The sequence below is a fragment of the Lissotriton helveticus genome, chromosome 2_1 (genome assembly GCF_964261635.1).
Source record: "Lissotriton helveticus chromosome 2_1, aLisHel1.1, whole genome shotgun sequence".
NCBI classification, from domain to species: Eukaryota; Metazoa; Chordata; class Amphibia; order Caudata; family Salamandridae; genus Lissotriton; species Lissotriton helveticus.
This window is the reverse complement of record NC_136059.1, coordinates 1,928,388,680-1,928,405,753: the sequence shown is the minus strand read 5'-3', so window position 1 is coordinate 1,928,405,753 and position 17,074 is coordinate 1,928,388,680. Positions and strand designations below refer to the sequence as shown.

Genomic DNA, 17,074 nt, shown 5'->3' with positions numbered 1-17,074 from the left:
TGGTGCACAATCAGTGCGCTTCCTGGCAGCCTCTTTGACTCTTCACCTATAATAAGGCATGAGTGGAGAGGATGTGTTTCCCTTATTTGCATTGGGCCACACTTTTTTGTTTTGTTTTGCATTGGGCCACACGTCTATGCAAAGGAGAGTACTTCCCTCTAAAGTAGTCCCCACACTACATGGCCCCCAGCTCAATTTCTACCCCAGAAGGGCCAGAGAAAGCGTCTGTGGGGTGTGTGCCGATGGGACATTTCACGGTGTGCTGATTAAGCAAATAAAATGCTTGCAAATTAGTTGTAAAATGTAAGTAGTTTTCTTGAATTTATCTGGCGCCAAGCTGGTGCACCTCGGAAACAGAAGAGCACACCAGAAGTGGCATGGTCACATTCGCTCCCCATTAGCTCCACCACTGAAGTGTGCAACCACACTATACATAAATTAAAGCAATATAGACATGAGAAACATGGTAAAGGCCTGTGAAAATATTGCATAATGTTGCTGTTTTCCTCTCCTGATAAACTATGCATATTAAAATAAGGTTATCCATTTTATGCAGTATTTATTCTGAGGACTGATGAAAGCACCTGTATCGTAAATGAACCATGCACACGCCAAAGGGAACCTCAGATTTGTGAATGCAGGTCTGTGTATCTACAAACGCGACTCCCAATGCTTTTATCACTTATTGACACCCAACGCAACAATATGTTTTGGGGATGTTATTTAGGACACAATATTTGTCAGATTATACTACGCTTTACAATATGCTACAATAACATCTCTGTTAAGAAGATTATTATAAGCACAATTATGCAACCCTAAGCTTTGCAAATAGAATACTTTCTTATTACAAAACAGTTGAGGTAGCAATACAATTCTAAGAGCACTTTTGAGTTGTTATAATGCAGGTGATATGAAAAAAAAAATATTTTTTGAAGTAACTCGAGTCTGCAGGTCCTGTTAATTCGCGCTGGTTGAACCTCCTGTGTTAGAGTAAATTACATCCTTCAACTGACAGTGAGTAGTCTAGCCTCGAAAGAAAAGTGTGGCATTGTTTACTACTACAGATTATGAAAAAAATAAAATGCCATAAAAATGCATGTTTATTGATTCACATCTCATTAGACTGATGCATAAAATGCTTAGCTAAATACCATTGCAAAACTCTTAGGGGTAGATGTATCAAGCTTTTTTCTTGTCGCAAACGCTGCGATTCGCAAAATAGCAGTGTTTGCGACAAGAAAAACAGGAAATGAGCTGTATCATGCAAAAAGTTTGCAATATTAAGGAATCGCAAATTTTGTGATTCCTTAACATTGCGCATGCATTTAAGAAATCGCAAATTGCGATTTCTTAAATGCTATGTATGAAACATTCCATTTTAACTAATTTTGGCTAACAAAGCGCAAATTACCACCAACTTGTAGTTGGTGGTAATTTGTGAATTCTTTTACAAATGCACTTTATGCAATTTGTAAAGGTGCCATGTGACGCTCATACATGCCCTTAGGGCATGTATGTGCGCCATATGAACACACATGTCATTTGCAGGGGTGCAGCAGGGTGTCCTTGAGGCACCCCTGCACCCTTGAAATTATTCTCAATTTGCGATTAGCAAATTGCGAATCGCAAATTGAGAATAATTTCACATTCATTCCTATGGGCCTCCTGGCCCATAGAAATGAATGGGAAATTATTCCTTATTTGCGATTAGCAATTTGCTAATCGCAAATAAGGAATTTTAAGAAATCGCGAATTTCTACATACATACCATTTTGCAATTCCCAAATAGCGATTCCTTAAAAATCGCTATTTGGAAATCGCAAAAGGGTATGTTGATACATCTAGCCCTTAGTGAATGTGCATTTCAAATATTGACTGGGTCACTATTGAACTTTACACAAAGCAACTAATCACTGAGTAAGCAGGTGAAATGATGAGTGTGCTTTGGGTGGCAACCAAATCAAGAGCAATCATAATAAACCTGCGCTGTTCTATTAAGTTGCCGTGTCATATGCTGATAATGCTACTCTTTCCTCAAGAAAGCTAAACAAAACAAAGAAAACAAACTACTCAACCCAGTACTGCACCAATGCAATACCCATATGACTTAGTTTTGTGACAAAGCTCCATGCATCATGAATTATTAACCAACGACAGATGAAAGTGATGCATGAAGCATACAATAAATAACCAAAAGGCATGGGGTGGCTGTGTTCAGCGCTCTTCTCTGATAAGATTGTATGCACTCTGAGATAGACCAAGCTGTCTCTGGTAGACAGTGTGAATTAAATTCTACTGCACATGCCTAAACTGTGATACTATCACATTTTTTAGGTTTTGCCTGCACAGCGCTTGCACTGCGCTTGTTTGTTGACTTTCCCTGGCTGCACACATTGAAACCATGCTTTTGCAGATGTATCACTCATATTTTTCTTATTTGTTACATGTTTCGCACTTTTATTTGACTACATAAATTCTTGGCAGCTTAAGTAACACACCACTCAGTGTAGCTCAGTGATTTACTTGTTTGAACTGCAGCACTACCTTGTGATGTGAGGCTGCACTGTGTTTGTGTCTGAACCGAAGAAACAATTAAACACGTGTATGTGCATAAAAAGTACATAATCGCAGAGGCTGCTCCCGAAGGGGGCTCGAGAGCCGGTGCCATAACCAGTGCTGTGCCCCCCCAGACAAACAAATGGGGGCCGGTTTTGGCACGCAGAAGGACAAATAGCCAAGCCAAAATAGCCCCCGCCCCCCCCCCCCCCCGCCTCCCTGCGGCGGCGGCCGAAGTGGCACCGACACACCCGGCCAATGGGGGCCAGGGCGGGATATGAACCCCCCAATGGAAAGGGGGCCTACCTGAGGTAGAAGGCGAGTGGGGGGAAATATAAGCGCTGCTTCGCCAGGCAAGCTCCTATCTTCACGGGGCGGGGGAGCAGCACCAGGATCAGAGCGCACAAGATAAACGTGTACGTTGGCTTTTCTTGCTATGCTAAAGAATACAGTATGGGGGTAAATAACATGTATGTGGGAGTGGGGCAGAGTGCGGGGGTTATAGCTTTGGAGAGGCGTGTTTTTTTAAATTTATTTTTTAGGTAGGTGCAAATTGACAAAAACCTTTTTATATTGGCTAAATGATAACAATAGTTATAAAATATGTAGAAAAAAGTTTGGATGCCCGAATAGGGACTTGAACCCAGGACGCTCCTATTACTATTTTCACCTTACAAATATTCACTTTAACCCGCCACATTGTATTTTTCAGACACAGTTTGCAAACTCTTCTTTTGCTAGCATGCATTTTACACGTTTGTTAGCTGCATGTTCTTTCTTTGTCCCCTTCTGTCACCACACATTCCAAGCGTTGTTACCAACTAAATTATTTTTAGAGATCCTCTGACGCATTTAAAAAGATTTTCTTATTTCATCTCCCACAACTTCAAAATTATTTTCTCGTATTGCCTCTCATTTACAGCTTGTTTGCTGGGTGAATTTATTTTGCTTTATACTCTCCCTTTTCTCTATCTTTCTACTATCTGCACACATTTACTTTATTATTAAAAACATTCTTATGGACGACAGATAGTATTGTTTAATTTGAGGACTGTATAACATCAGTGCAACACATATTTTATAGATGCAGAATATCGGGCCAACATACATTTACAATATTTTGCAGGCTTAACTCTTGGACGCATCACATGTTTCGATATGTTTGCGTACACTATGCTAACATGGATTAAAGGGTTATAATATGGTTGCATAAACGTTCTCACCTTTATTTCATTCTTAAAAATAGTAGGCTCTTTACATTATCTCGCAAGGTGTGCCTTACTACATTTATGTTTTAACGGTATGGTTTATGTTTGCAAACAACTTCTTAATTTCAAGTTGCTTACAATAATGACAACCCGCTTTTACTGTAGGGTACGCCTCAAACTCACAGATGTTGCACAAGATTCTTTACAGCTACATACTATTCTATTTATTTATGTTGTTCGCTCTTTACATTATATCACCATCGCTGCACGGATACACTCAATCTTGCCCTTGGACTCCCACAAGTCAGGCATTTCTCTATATGGATGCATAGTATTGCATACTTGTGTACTCTATATGGTCAACTAACACAAATTGGAGGCACACTATATTCATCTAAAACTACTTTTTGGACATTATCTAACGCCTTGTAAATAATCTTTTCCTTATATCAATAGCTTCTTTTTAAGCGCATGAACTGGTACACTTCCCACATGAACATACTTCCAGCACTGCATACAAAATATTTAACAGAAAAAAACAGGACTCTTGGCTTATAACACATTTTACTTCCCAAATATATAACTTCAATTTGTCCCCCCAAAAAAATTCTCATGGGTATTACATAATCACTAAATGTTCGCGTGTACAGATTATTTTTGCAACATTTCAGGTGTTTAGTTAATCGGCACATCAATATTCCATTTGGTGGAACATTTTAGCTTTTCCTCCATTCATTTTAACTAACAAATACTGTCAAAACTTGTGTTATTCTTCAACTACACTAAAAGATCGCATCAGCACCTACTTTCTCTCAGAAAGGATGACCGCATTTGCAGATCGATCCTCATTTACATCCCGCCCATATCTACTTCACCCACCACATTGACCAGAGCATCTAGTATTCATCTTCAACAATGCTACTTTTTCAAGCACATCCCTCATTCTTTTGCAAAGATGATGTAATTTGCTCACAGTATTTCTGCAAAAAAAACTCTACAGAAATACAAAAACCACACATGGCTCAAAGTTAGTGAATGGAAATTAGGTCAGTTTCCTGTGATATGAATTTTGCACGATCAAATATACATAGCCTTGACGTCAACACAAACACTTGAACAGACGTTCAGTAAGTTATATTGCACAACTATTAACCAAGCTACAACTTACAACAATGTACAGCTTATTATTAATCACATATGCGAAACCTAATGCATTTACAAATGCTTGTTTTTTTTCAGATTGACCCTCAATATGTGAATGCCATTGCTGACAGCATTAAGGAGAGGTATGTTTAATTTCATTGTTCTGTCAGTTCTATAAAAAATCTTTCTGTGGTTATTTAGTATAATAACTGCAATTTAAACAATACTGATGCTTGAATCATGTCTCTCTTCGCTACTAGATGTGAGCGTTACGATGCTTTATGATTCAAAGATCATTGGAGCTCAAACCAAGGGCATTAGTGCCTTATTGGCGTGCTTGTCAGAATACAGCAGTTTTCCACCCTTTCCTGAAAGAGTGTTGGTTGTGAGTTTATCACAGATTTTTCGATTGGGATGAGCTGGTGGAAATGAAAGAGTGACTGCATCCTATCCTTGTGCGTATTCAAATAAGCTAAGCCCCCTCTTAAACCATTTTCTTTGAATTTGGGATAGCATGGTTCCTGTAGGCTGTTAATGTTTGAGCTGTTGGATGACTTTTTTAGAGACTGCCCTCAGTTTCCAAGAAATTGAAGAGAACCTTAAACTGTATTTTTAATGCGGTTAGAACTGGCAAGATAGTTTCCACATATTTCATCACCATTACCACTTTGGCAAAATGATTCCTCACCTTTTGTTGGGTGTTCAATCTTCATCAGAAGTTCAAGTGAACACAACTTGCATTGATCTAAGTATGAACCTAGAACAAGCAAGATTTTTGGTAGGATAAATAAATATAGTAAGTGTTTCATCAGTCGGAGATGGTGTCCAGTGCTTTCACCAAAGTGTTTAGTTTGATGAATGAATGGCACCGTTGTTGAAAATCACTTCCATGTTTCTTGCCACCTCCCCTGGCTCTTGGTCCATAATCATCAAAGTGGCTATGAAGGTATTACCCTAATGCGTTTTAAGAGAGCAATCTCAGATGACATCACAAATGCCTCTAATGCTGTCCTAGATCTAGCCAACTTGGTAAATACGTCCAGCACTCAAGCTGAATGAGGATCAGGTAATCTGGGTGGCTTAGTTTATTGCATTTTTATACTTCCTATGGATATGACTAACATAATCCACAAAAACACCAGTAATAACGTTGTCATCACAAATTCATTTACTTGTACAGAACGTACAGGTTTATACTAAAACAAGTCCTATACTCGTTGATCATTTGAGATTGATTCAGCATTTTGTTATCCAGCTACAAAATGTGTCCACCAAGAAACCAGAGTACCAGTATTATTTCCAAATGCTCCAAGGAGGTGATGGGTGTAGGGGAAGGTGGTAGAGACATATGCACCCTTTAGAGTAAAGTTTGGCTGGTTAGTAAACTTGTGTATTATTTTCTATCAAGGCGCAAACTCAGGCAACATCTAATGTAATTATGAAAAATGTAAATTATATTACAGTTTATCTCCTTGTGTGAAATACAAGCTAGGAATATGCCATGAGAGCTTTTAATTAAGCACAAGTGAAAATGTTTTAATGGCTCCAGTTGTGTACATATGAAGGACTGGACATCTTCCCAATTGGTGTTTCCAGTGGTTAGTGTTGTATTTTAAAACTTTAACAGTGTGGATGGTTTTGAAATGTCTAGAACTGCACCGCCTTGTTCATTCATTCCGCTCATTGCATTGGAAGTTTTGCATATGAAAGACATTCACTGGAAGTCTTTACCCATGTTTCAAGAACCTGAATGAATTATAAACCTTTTCCTGTTGGAAATCTGTTCGAAATCTCTTGACATTCTATTTTTTTTTTTTTTAAAGATGTTTATTTGGTTTATAAGTATGAACCACAAAGTTGAGCATGCGCCGTTACCCATAATAGCAGTAAACATCAGGGGATGGTGAGATAATTCATTATTACCATAGGCACATACATTGCAGGGTTTTCTGCAACACATTAAGTACAAAAGCAGACTTACAGCTGACATAGGTTCAGAACGTTGAGCTGGTCCTTCTGGGGGCCTGACCTCACCATCAGTGGAGTCCAAATTGTTATCCAGTACCCCCAGACTTTACAAATGTTGTGGAGACCCCCCCTACTTTTATAGGTCACCTTCTCCTCCGCTATATACATGTCCATCCCAGTCCTTCACTCTTGTTGTGTCGGGACCCCCGGCAACCCCTGGAATTTGGCTACATCGCTCTTTGCCACCAACAGACCCAGATTACTAAAGAGGAGTTTGACCATGGGTCATCCACATTATTTTGAATACCAAGGAGAATGTACTTTGGCTCAATCGGTACGTCAACTCCCAGGATGGTACAGAGTTCCCGTATTACTTTGGTCTAGCAGACTTGAATGATAGGGCAACCCAAGAGTGTGTTCATAAAAGTTCCCCATGCCCCATTACATCTCACGCAATATGGGACACCGCTCTTCCCATCTTATGTCGTCAATTGCTGTCATATTAGACCCAGTTCAGTATCTTAAACTGTATCAGTCGTAATCTGGACTTTATAGCTACCACCATTGGAGGCATCAGGGCCAGTTCCCAATCCAAGGCATCCATCTGTCCCACATCTCCCGCCCACCTCTCTCGCAGCCTACTTAATGTGTTGGGCATGTTATTGTTGAGAGTTTTATATTCGAGGAAACTGACCCTTTCTCAAGCTCTCCCATAAGTAACCTCCCCTCTAGCATAGCATATTCTTGTATGTCTATTTCTTCCAGCCTCTTAATCTGCCACATGTGGCGTAGCTGCGCATAGTTTTGGTATTTATTCAGAAGGAGATTGTAACCCCTCTGAAGGGAGGGGAGGGGCATAAGGTATCTGTCTTCCAAGAGGCCACTGACCTTGGAAATTCCTATTGTGTCACAGGCCTCAAAACATCTCAGCTTCCCTAGTTCCCACATTATTCCCCGCCCTTTCCGAAAAACATGTTTCTTTGGTCACTTTGTTCACCCATCCTATATATTTGGTGGCATTAGTCCAAGCCTCCAGCGCCACCTGTGTCGCCGGCAGCCGTAGTCGGATACCCTTCCTCTGATACATACAGTGCAAATGCAGTCACGGCAGGAACTGAGCTCTTTCTAACTTGTATGTCGAGTGATCCTCGGCTGCGAATATCCAGTTGTTTATTGCTATCAGATGCATGGTCCAATAGTAGGTCCTCACTTCCGGGAGGACAATCCCCCCATTATAAGGGGTACACTGCAGTGTCTTCAGTGCTACTCTGGCTAGTCCATAATTCCATGAAAGAGGTCTCAACTCCCCATCTTTCTTGGTAAACATCTCCTCTGAGATTTTATGATACATGTTCTAAAGGGCGTAGAGTAATTTGGGAAGTGTGATCCTTTTGCAGATGGCCACCCTCTCCACAATCGTTCAGTGTAGCCAATGCCAGCGCTTCACGTCTCGCTGAAAATTCTGAATTACCTGCCTCAGGTTCCTAGACAGACACTATTGCTAATCGGAGTCACATTGGTTCCAAGATATTTAAAACCCTCTGTCTCAACCTGTAGTCTCCGAAGGAGGGCAGTCAGGTCAAAAGAGCCATATGGCTGGAATAACACTGACTCGAAAAGTTTATGTTATACCCTGAGTAACTGCCATATGCCTCAAAGGTCTGCTAGGTGACTGGGATTGTTGTTGTGGGCGCGGTAATATAAAGAAGGCCTTTGTCCACATACAGTGAGACCCTTTCCACATCTGTGCTAGGGTCAACTACCTTGAATACTCGTATGGTATGGTGTGCAGGGACATAGCAGGCAACTGGCTCTTTTGTGAAAACAAATAAGAGAGGGGACAGTGGCCATCCCTGTCGGATCCCCCTCTCAATCGGGAATACTGACAGCAGGATGCCATTAACCTTCACCTTTTCAGCATTCTCAGGTAGACCAAAGATACCTACATTTCCTCTCCTGTTGTGGTCTTCAAATCCTCCTGCCAATGTTTCATTGAGCTGTATGAGTGATCCAAACAGTTACAGTTGAGGTGTTGGAATCTTCCATGGAGCAAATTCTAGACTCAGCCTCGGTGAGTCTGCTGGAAAGACTCCTCATGTCATCTCGAAGAGCCTGGATATCCTGTCGCATGGGGTCGGTACTGGATTTAATATCATGGGCTAAGACATAGAGAACATGCATGCGCTGAATGACTTCAGTGTTGGTAGAAATATCTCCTTTTGATTAAATTGGAGAGTCCGGGATTGAGGAATCAGGTGAGGTGCAAAGTTCTCCCTATGCTCTTTGAACTCTTTATATTCTTTCCTTTTGTGGTCAGCCACCATGGAAAGGAAGCAGACTGTGGGTTGAGGTATGAGGCAGCTGGCAGGTAGATGAGACAACTGTCTCAGTGGGAGGACTGCAGAGGGCTACGAGACAATTAAAAGCCTTTGGGTAAGCACACAATAGCTGGAGTAGTCCCCCGTTAAACACTGCTTGTTGTCAATTCTTGTTTTTCTTATTATTTGCTGGTTTTGTCTGAGGCACGTTTGTTCAGTGCATGGGAAGCTGCACCAACCGGACTTTCGTTAATTGCGCTGGACTCCTGTCAATTAGTGCTGATTTCCTGACAAAAAGTCTCTATGTTTAATGGTGTGGGCACAGTTTGCAGCCACCCAACAGTCCCGTGACCGCTACCTCACAGGTACCAAACAGCCACTTGGAAGAAATGTCAATGACTCTGTGTCTGTTGGTGTAGAATTGTTACCAGGCACTTGACAAAATATTTGATTACCCAATGTCTCTATGTCTGTTGGAGAGAATACAGTTCCAGCCTCTTGACAGAAATCCATGCACAGGTGAGGTTGAGATCGAGTATGGGGGCTGGAGAGATCTTGCAGTTGGTTAAATCTGAAACAGATCTACTGGCCTAGAGGCAGAGATGACCAGGATAACCTGAGATTGCAGCCTGGGCACATGCCGAGCTATGGAGCATCACTGTGTGGCCGCTGTTTTGAGGTCAGGCATCGGGTGATGTGCTACAAGAGCCTGAACAAAAGGTCTGAAAGGGACAGGAACGCTGCTACTATAGCTGTTAGCGATTAGCGGGCTTCAGGGGGTTCATGGGCAGCAATGAAGGCCCAGTGATCAGCATTTGAGCAGGCCCATAATGTTCCACTTTGCCAATGTTGCAGCACAAACTCAGTTGGAATTTGGAGGCATAGTGCATGGCCCTTTTTGACAATCTGGCAGATGTCAGGAGATTAAAGGTCACATGAGAGGATTCACGGGCCGCATAGTAGGTCCAGCGAGCAGGGCATCATGGTAGCAGCTGTTGTGTAGGCCTCTAATGATCCCCCATGTGGCCGATGTGGCAGCACGATCTCCGCTGTGGGCAGGGAGGCAGGTGCTGTGCGCTCAGCACTTGTGTGACAGGCTTCAGAGTTTGAGGGCCACACAGCAGGCCCCACAATCGGGCACCATGGACATTGTGGATTAAGCAGGCCCAACGTGGCCGATGCAGCAGCCCCTTGTTCGCAGGAATTGGGAGAGTAGAAGAGTGACCAATCTGTCCGTAAATGTCACGGACTGCCTGTAATTTGGGCCTCGTCAATTGTCCATGAACAAATCTTTCACGGATCCTTTTGTCTGTAGTTTGGGACTTTAGAGCGAGATGCCCCCTGCAAACAGCCTGAGAGTCTTTTAACTCTCACTGCAGTGGCCAGCTTGCGCTCCTGCTGTGATCAGTGGCCTGCAACAGCCCTTCCCCGACCTTGCACAGGCTGCTATCGGCCCATTATCATTAGGTGTGTCGGCCTAATTATGACACACAGAATGATAATGGGCCAGTGACAGCATTTACTGCGCATTTGCTGCGCCTCCTCCTGCCAGAGCCCAGGGCAGAGTAAAGTGCTTTTGTTTATGAGTTCCTGTCACCTCACCAGGGGCCAAGCTCTGGGGTGTGAGGAGGTTTCAAACTGGCGCATGTTACCCAGGTACATCCAATATGCAAACGCAGGTATTTAAGTTTCACTCAGGCATACAACAGATGCAGTGCAAGTTTCTCTCAATCTAATATACATTTATTTTGACTTGTGCTTGTATTGGTTGTCTATTTACTTATAAATATATTGCTGACCTCCTTTGATGTGTCTGTAAAATGTACCTTTTGTCCCGTGTTTTTGTCCTGAATTTTGACACTTTGTCCTGAATTTTACACTCACTGTCCTGAATTTTTACCCTCACTGTCCTGAATGTGCGTCCATGCCAGTTGGTCACCCTAGAGCACGGGTACTCAAAGTAAGCGGCCCGGCAAGCCTTACTTGGCGGCCCACGGACCTTGCAGACATCGTACCCGTGTTTAATTTCTTTTTTTTTAAAGACTGTCTGCAAACACTGCCAGTTGCAGCAGCACGACTCAGAGACTCTGCTGCTCTGTGGGGGCCGGGCGATTCCAGCCACAGTCAGAGTGGAGCCGCAGGGGCGCTAAGAGGTGAAATACAACACTGCCTCATTAATATGCGAATGGTAGTTTAAAGACCTGTGAAGTGCTCGGGTGCGGCTGTGTGTGTGTGTGTGTGTGTGTGTGTGTGTGCCCGGAAGCTGTCTCAGGGGCTGATATACAGGCAGGGTGAGATGACAGAGGGTGACAGAGGAAGGTAGAGGGAGGGAGACAGAGAGAGAGGGAGGGAGGGAAAGGGAGGGTGACAGAGGGAGAGGGAGGGAAGGTGAGGGAGAGGGATTCGATCTGCCTCACATTCCAGTCCATCTTTTTGTTGCTTTGTGCCCACTGACCCAAACAGGTGCAAATGAACCATGGCCCCAACCAAGGGACAATTCAGCCCAAACGTAGACCTCACCCCGTCTGCAGGGAACGCAAACAAATCTAAACAGGTTTTCTCTTGTAAGTGCAGTTTATGCCATGCCCCGGAAGCAGTGGCACCGACGCATGAGCCATCAGGTACATGCCCCATATCTGGGTTATATCCGTAGCATTGCAGGTGCCTCACTTAGAAACAAAAGAAGTGATTGATAAAAGGCTTGCATTATTCTTCCCATTGGAGGAGCCCACACTATTGTGCCTCTTGCTCAATGCGCCACTGCAACACATTTCTGGCCCAGAATATTGTGCCTTTTGTTCAGTCCACCACTGGGGACACACTTTGGGACCAGACTATTTTGCTTTTGCTCAGTGCGCCACTACGGACACATTTAGATCGCAGACTATTGTGCCTTTTGGTCAGACACATTGGTCATAGAAGAAGTCCAAACCAAACTGCAGGACCACGTCTCCACTAAACTGGAGCACAACCTCGGTTATTGGTTTTGTTGAATAGAGTACTGACGCATCTTTCTGCATCCTGTGCCCTCCAAAGGAGAGAAAACACGGATGGGGTTATTACCCAAGGAGTTTATTGGCAATGCACTGAGTGGAATGCAGACTTGTTTGGCTGACTCTCTTTGACCCAGCTATAAATGTAAAGAAAAAATAAATAAAGGCCTATCAGGTTTAGCCCTACTTCATGTATGGACACTATGCATTGCAGTTTCCTTTCCAGGGTGTAATTTAAAGTTCTCTCTTTTTTCCGTGACCTGTGTGATTATGTTGTGTTTGGTTGTAGCCAACCTATGTGATCTTTTGGCCTGTCCCAGCATCCTGGAGGCCTCCGTCGCAAGATGGGGCCACGCCTGGATTATTTACACATCTGAGGTGATCGGACCAGCTAAAGATGGGTACAGCATACACATGCTCTTCCTGGCATACAAGAATGTCACTCACATTTTTTGGGGCATACCTGGCACGATATGGCCATTTCTGGAGCTATGGTGTCCATCTCTAGAATATTTCTTGGCTTGGTATAATATGACCATCACAGGTACCTTAAAAGGGTCTCGGATCTTCTGCTCTAATGCTCTGGACTTACACCCTAAATCCTGCTTATGGTATTATTCTGCTTTTCTAGTCACTTGCTCCCCTACTAGTTATCTATGGTTCAATTATTATATTTCCCTTTGTTGTCCCTTTTGTTCGTAACCTTTTGTTTGATATGCATATTTGATTTGCTTGGGTTGGTATTCCTTTGATGACTGATAAGGAAAGAGTCTTAGCTAGACATAAATTCAACAAAACATTAAACAATATATATCTCTGAAGTGAAAAAAGGTTTAAAACAGGCAACCCACCATATTAAGATAGAACAATGACTATGCACTCATATATATATCAAAAACCTTTGCATTTTATTATTCTGTATATAACATATTTTTTATCAATTCAATTAAATTCAAAAGACCTTTATTCGAATTTCATAAAATTCATAAAAGTACATACAATAAAAACAGTCCCATTCTCTATGCAGATCTATTTACAGTAATCATAATCCTTAACATTTATTACAGCTCTCATGAATCTAGTTTTTCAGGGGTTTTCCATCATTTTGCGTACACAAATTATCAGTCTCAAGAAAGTGCTAGTTCGAAAAGTGAATTCATCGGTATCCAAAGAAAGCAACATTAAATAAGACTCCCCTAAAGAAAGGGGTCTACGTTTTCTAAAATATGGAGTTAAAAAACAGTTAATATACTTTAAATAAAATTTATAGAAAAATAGGAAGTGCAAATCATTCTGTGTGCTTATCCCATCACACGGGCATGGGGTATAATGTGCTGTGTGGTGATAACCCAAAGGAAAGCCCAATAAGAATTTCACAGAGCCTGCCCTTAGGCAGAATAACAGTGATCTTTCCCAGTTGGTCATGGGGAGAGTAAGATAAGGTGGGAGCGGTTGCCTACACAGTTCATTCCCCATGTACAAATGAAGCGGGTGGATGGAGCACGGAGCCTTCAGTTCAGGTACCCATGGCTCTAGGGCACAAACCATGCTCCCCCCCCCTGCCCGCCACCCTTTTTACTGAATGTGAACACAACCTCAATTATACTTACTACCAAGTTAACAAAAAAAAAAAAGTTAATCTTTCTGCTGGCAAGAAGATATTCTGTCATGTCATTTCCTTCCAAATTAGAGCAAAATGAACACTTTGACCTTTTCTGTTGAACGGTGCCTACTCACTTGCCCCTCCCACATCATACCTTTGAAATGAAAGCAAGCTGATGACATCAACTGTCAATTTACAAGCATGTAAAGGGTGTCCATGTGAAAATCTGTTCACAATGAGACATATCAGTGCAAGAAAATAATAAAGGGGAGCCCTCTGGAGTGCTGGGGTTTATCAGACATTAATTAAAGCAAAATCCTTCTGTGATGCATAATCTGACTTTAAAACCCTTTTTTTGTATTTTGCATAAGTTCCTTGGTAGTACCACCAGCGGTAATTACGTTACAATATATTGTTACCACTAAATGTAGCAGGAAGAGATTGGAAAAAATTAGTGGCAAGAAAGTTAGTGCCGATTTATTCCACGTTTTCCTCTTGTTTTCAGCCTTTTGCTGACGGTAATCAGTGGCAGATTTCTGTAATCTGCTAGAGAAAATGTTTTAAACCAATGGCGAAAGTAAATATGAGTGGTAGCCCAATTACTGCACATGTGTACCATTACTACGGCCTTATTGAAGCTCTCTAAATGAGAGGTCCAGGTTGTTTTTTTTCTGCATTCTGTTCAACAAAGTTTATAATTGTAAAAAGAAAAGTGATGGCTAGGAGTGTGTGAAGTCCAATAAATCGTATTTGTAGTATAGCAAAGTCAGGAAACTTCGTCTTTGTAGAAGCTCTGCTCAGCATTACAAGAACTTCATGCAATATTTGTACACAGTGTCACTCAGGTCTACCTTAACCTGGGGCTACATTGGGAAAACCCAATAGCCAAGCTCAGCAGCTGTCCCAGTGTCCAGTAGTCAGAAGGGAATGGCTTGGATCCTAAAAGCGACCTTTTTTCCTGCCTACCCTTTTTTTGTTTGTAAACTTCATCAGCTTCACCCTCACAGAGCTGAAAAAGTCAGACAGACACTTTGTCATTTCTAAGTGATGTAAACAGAATACTATTAGTCTATATATATGGCAATGTAATGCCCTATGCACACATGGAAGAATGAGTCAGTCTTTCTTGGCCTCTAACTCGTGGCCTTCACTTCACCTCGAAGCATGTTCAGTTGAATTGAATAGAATTTTAAATGTATAAAGTGCATTACACCAAAAAAGGCATCAAAGCGCTATCACTGACGAGAGCAAACGAGGGAAGCAAGCAGAAGCATTAGCTGTTGCGAAAATAACCAGGTTTGCACATGCCAGCGAAACACGGAATAAGACTTAATACTCGCAATATGTTCAGGGAGAGTGTTCCATAACCTGCCCGCTGCCACCGGAAATGCTCGTTCAACCCGTCTGGCCTTCCGGAGCTGTAAGGACAGTCACTTTCCTCCTTCCTGTCGACCTTAGCTGCCTATTAGGAAAGTACCAATTTAAGGCATTTCCCAGAACGCTAGAGCCCGGCTCATGAAGAGCCTTGGAAACGAGAGAGCCTTGAAAATGACCTGCTTCCTCACTGGTAGCCAATGGAGTGAACACAATCCCTCCCTCACAAAGAGATGTTTTCGAACGCCAAGAATCAACCAAGCAGCTGCATTTTGGATGACCTGCTGCTTATTGATCGAGTGCTGGTTGGTATTTAAATAGAGGGCATTACACAATGAGACATATCAGTGCAGGAAAATAAGCACAATGACCACCGAAGCTTTTAATTGCCTGGGTAGAAAGGGAAAGACCTTCTTCAAACTCTTGATGTTCCAAAAACAGAAGCTCGCCGTTTTATTGACCTGTGAGTAGAATGTCAGAGTATTATCGAATATCACATCCAGATTTATAGCGGAGGCCACCAGTAGGGCTAACTGACAGCATGTCTCAGGCCACCACAGGTTTATCCAAACCAACTATCCTGCACCAAAGACCCCATTCTGTCTTCTCAGCATTCATTTTAAGCCAGTTCTCTGAGCCCTCCTGCCACCAACATAAGGAAGCAAGTTGATAATCCAGGACTGAAGCTTAAAGACAGAGGGTCAGTTTGACAGAGACATGTATTAAACTACATCTAGAGATTTTCTATCTTATATGGGCATAGTTTACCATATTTCTAGGAGTCACAAATCGTTTCACATTATACCATCTCTCCTTTCCAGAATAATCGTTTGGTAATACATGAACCCATTTTTTTCTATTGCCATTTCCCCAATGTGGAATTGTATGCATAGAACAATTCCGCATTTGGAAAAATAGAACGCATTTTTTTGGCTTCGATTTTTTTTTTCCACCACACCCCATCCAAAGGGAAAGTTTCAGGGTGTTCATTTCTCCTTCATACCCTGAATAATCATTTAACCCTGACCTTCACAAGAGATAAACTCTGGCAGTTTCCACGGTGAGAAGATCTAGAGAAGAGGGTATGAATAGCCACAAACTCACTTTACTATACAGAACCCTACATCAGGAAAAACTAGAGCTGTAGCGCTTTGGAAAAAGCAGCCTCAGATACAGCCTCGGACACAGTTTGACCTCGTCTTACCCATACCTACTCTTCTCCATCAAGACCAGCACTGCAACAGACATACTGCCCAGTACCTACCTTTCCACTCCCACTCTCTCCCTGACGGCAGCTGTACCACACCTAAGGGGCAGACAGGCTTGGGAGGTTTGGGAGTGCTAGTGTAAGTGTGAGGGCAAATGTGAGGGTGATTACAAGCGGCAAGTAGTCGTGTGGCATGACCAGGGGATCATATCACCCTACGTAATGAGTGAGTCTGAACCCAAGGAACCTAGGTAAGCCTGCAGGGGTAAACCGCATTACGCTGTTTGCTAATCAGTAAAATCAGTAAATCAACAACCAAGATCAGGACTGAAAAGATTAAGAGTTGGAATGAAAATTCACACTGTAGGAAAGGGAACAGAAACAGTCTAAAAACCAAGGGATAACCAGAAACACACATACCACGAAAAATAAAGTAAGGTCTAAGATACCCCTCAAAACAGACCACAGGACAGAACAGCAGAAATAGGATATGCGGTCGGGAAAAATCCGACAAACACCAATACAGAAAATAAAAAGAAGGTTGGCGGCAAAGGAAAGAAACAAACAAGGAAACAAAATTAGGCCAGACGAATTGCTCATCGAAGTCCAAACAGACCCGATACCAGTCCCCATGGCAGAGCCTTTCAGGTTTGGGAAGGAAAAACTTAAACACAAATTTCACTTCTTAAAAGATCAAATGG

General features: G+C 42.3%; 1 protein-coding gene across 1 annotated transcript in view; it reads left to right on the top strand.

The window, feature by feature from the left end:
- Positions 1 to 17,074, top strand: part of MGAT4D (MGAT4 family member D) — a 707,335-nt gene that overhangs the window by 399,907 nt on the left and 290,354 nt on the right. The window contains exon 5 of the mRNA XM_078676855.1: positions 5,007 to 5,053. Coding sequence (XP_078532981.1) covers positions 5,007 to 5,053 — 47 coding nt within the window. The remainder of the gene's footprint in view (positions 1 to 5,006; positions 5,054 to 17,074) is intronic.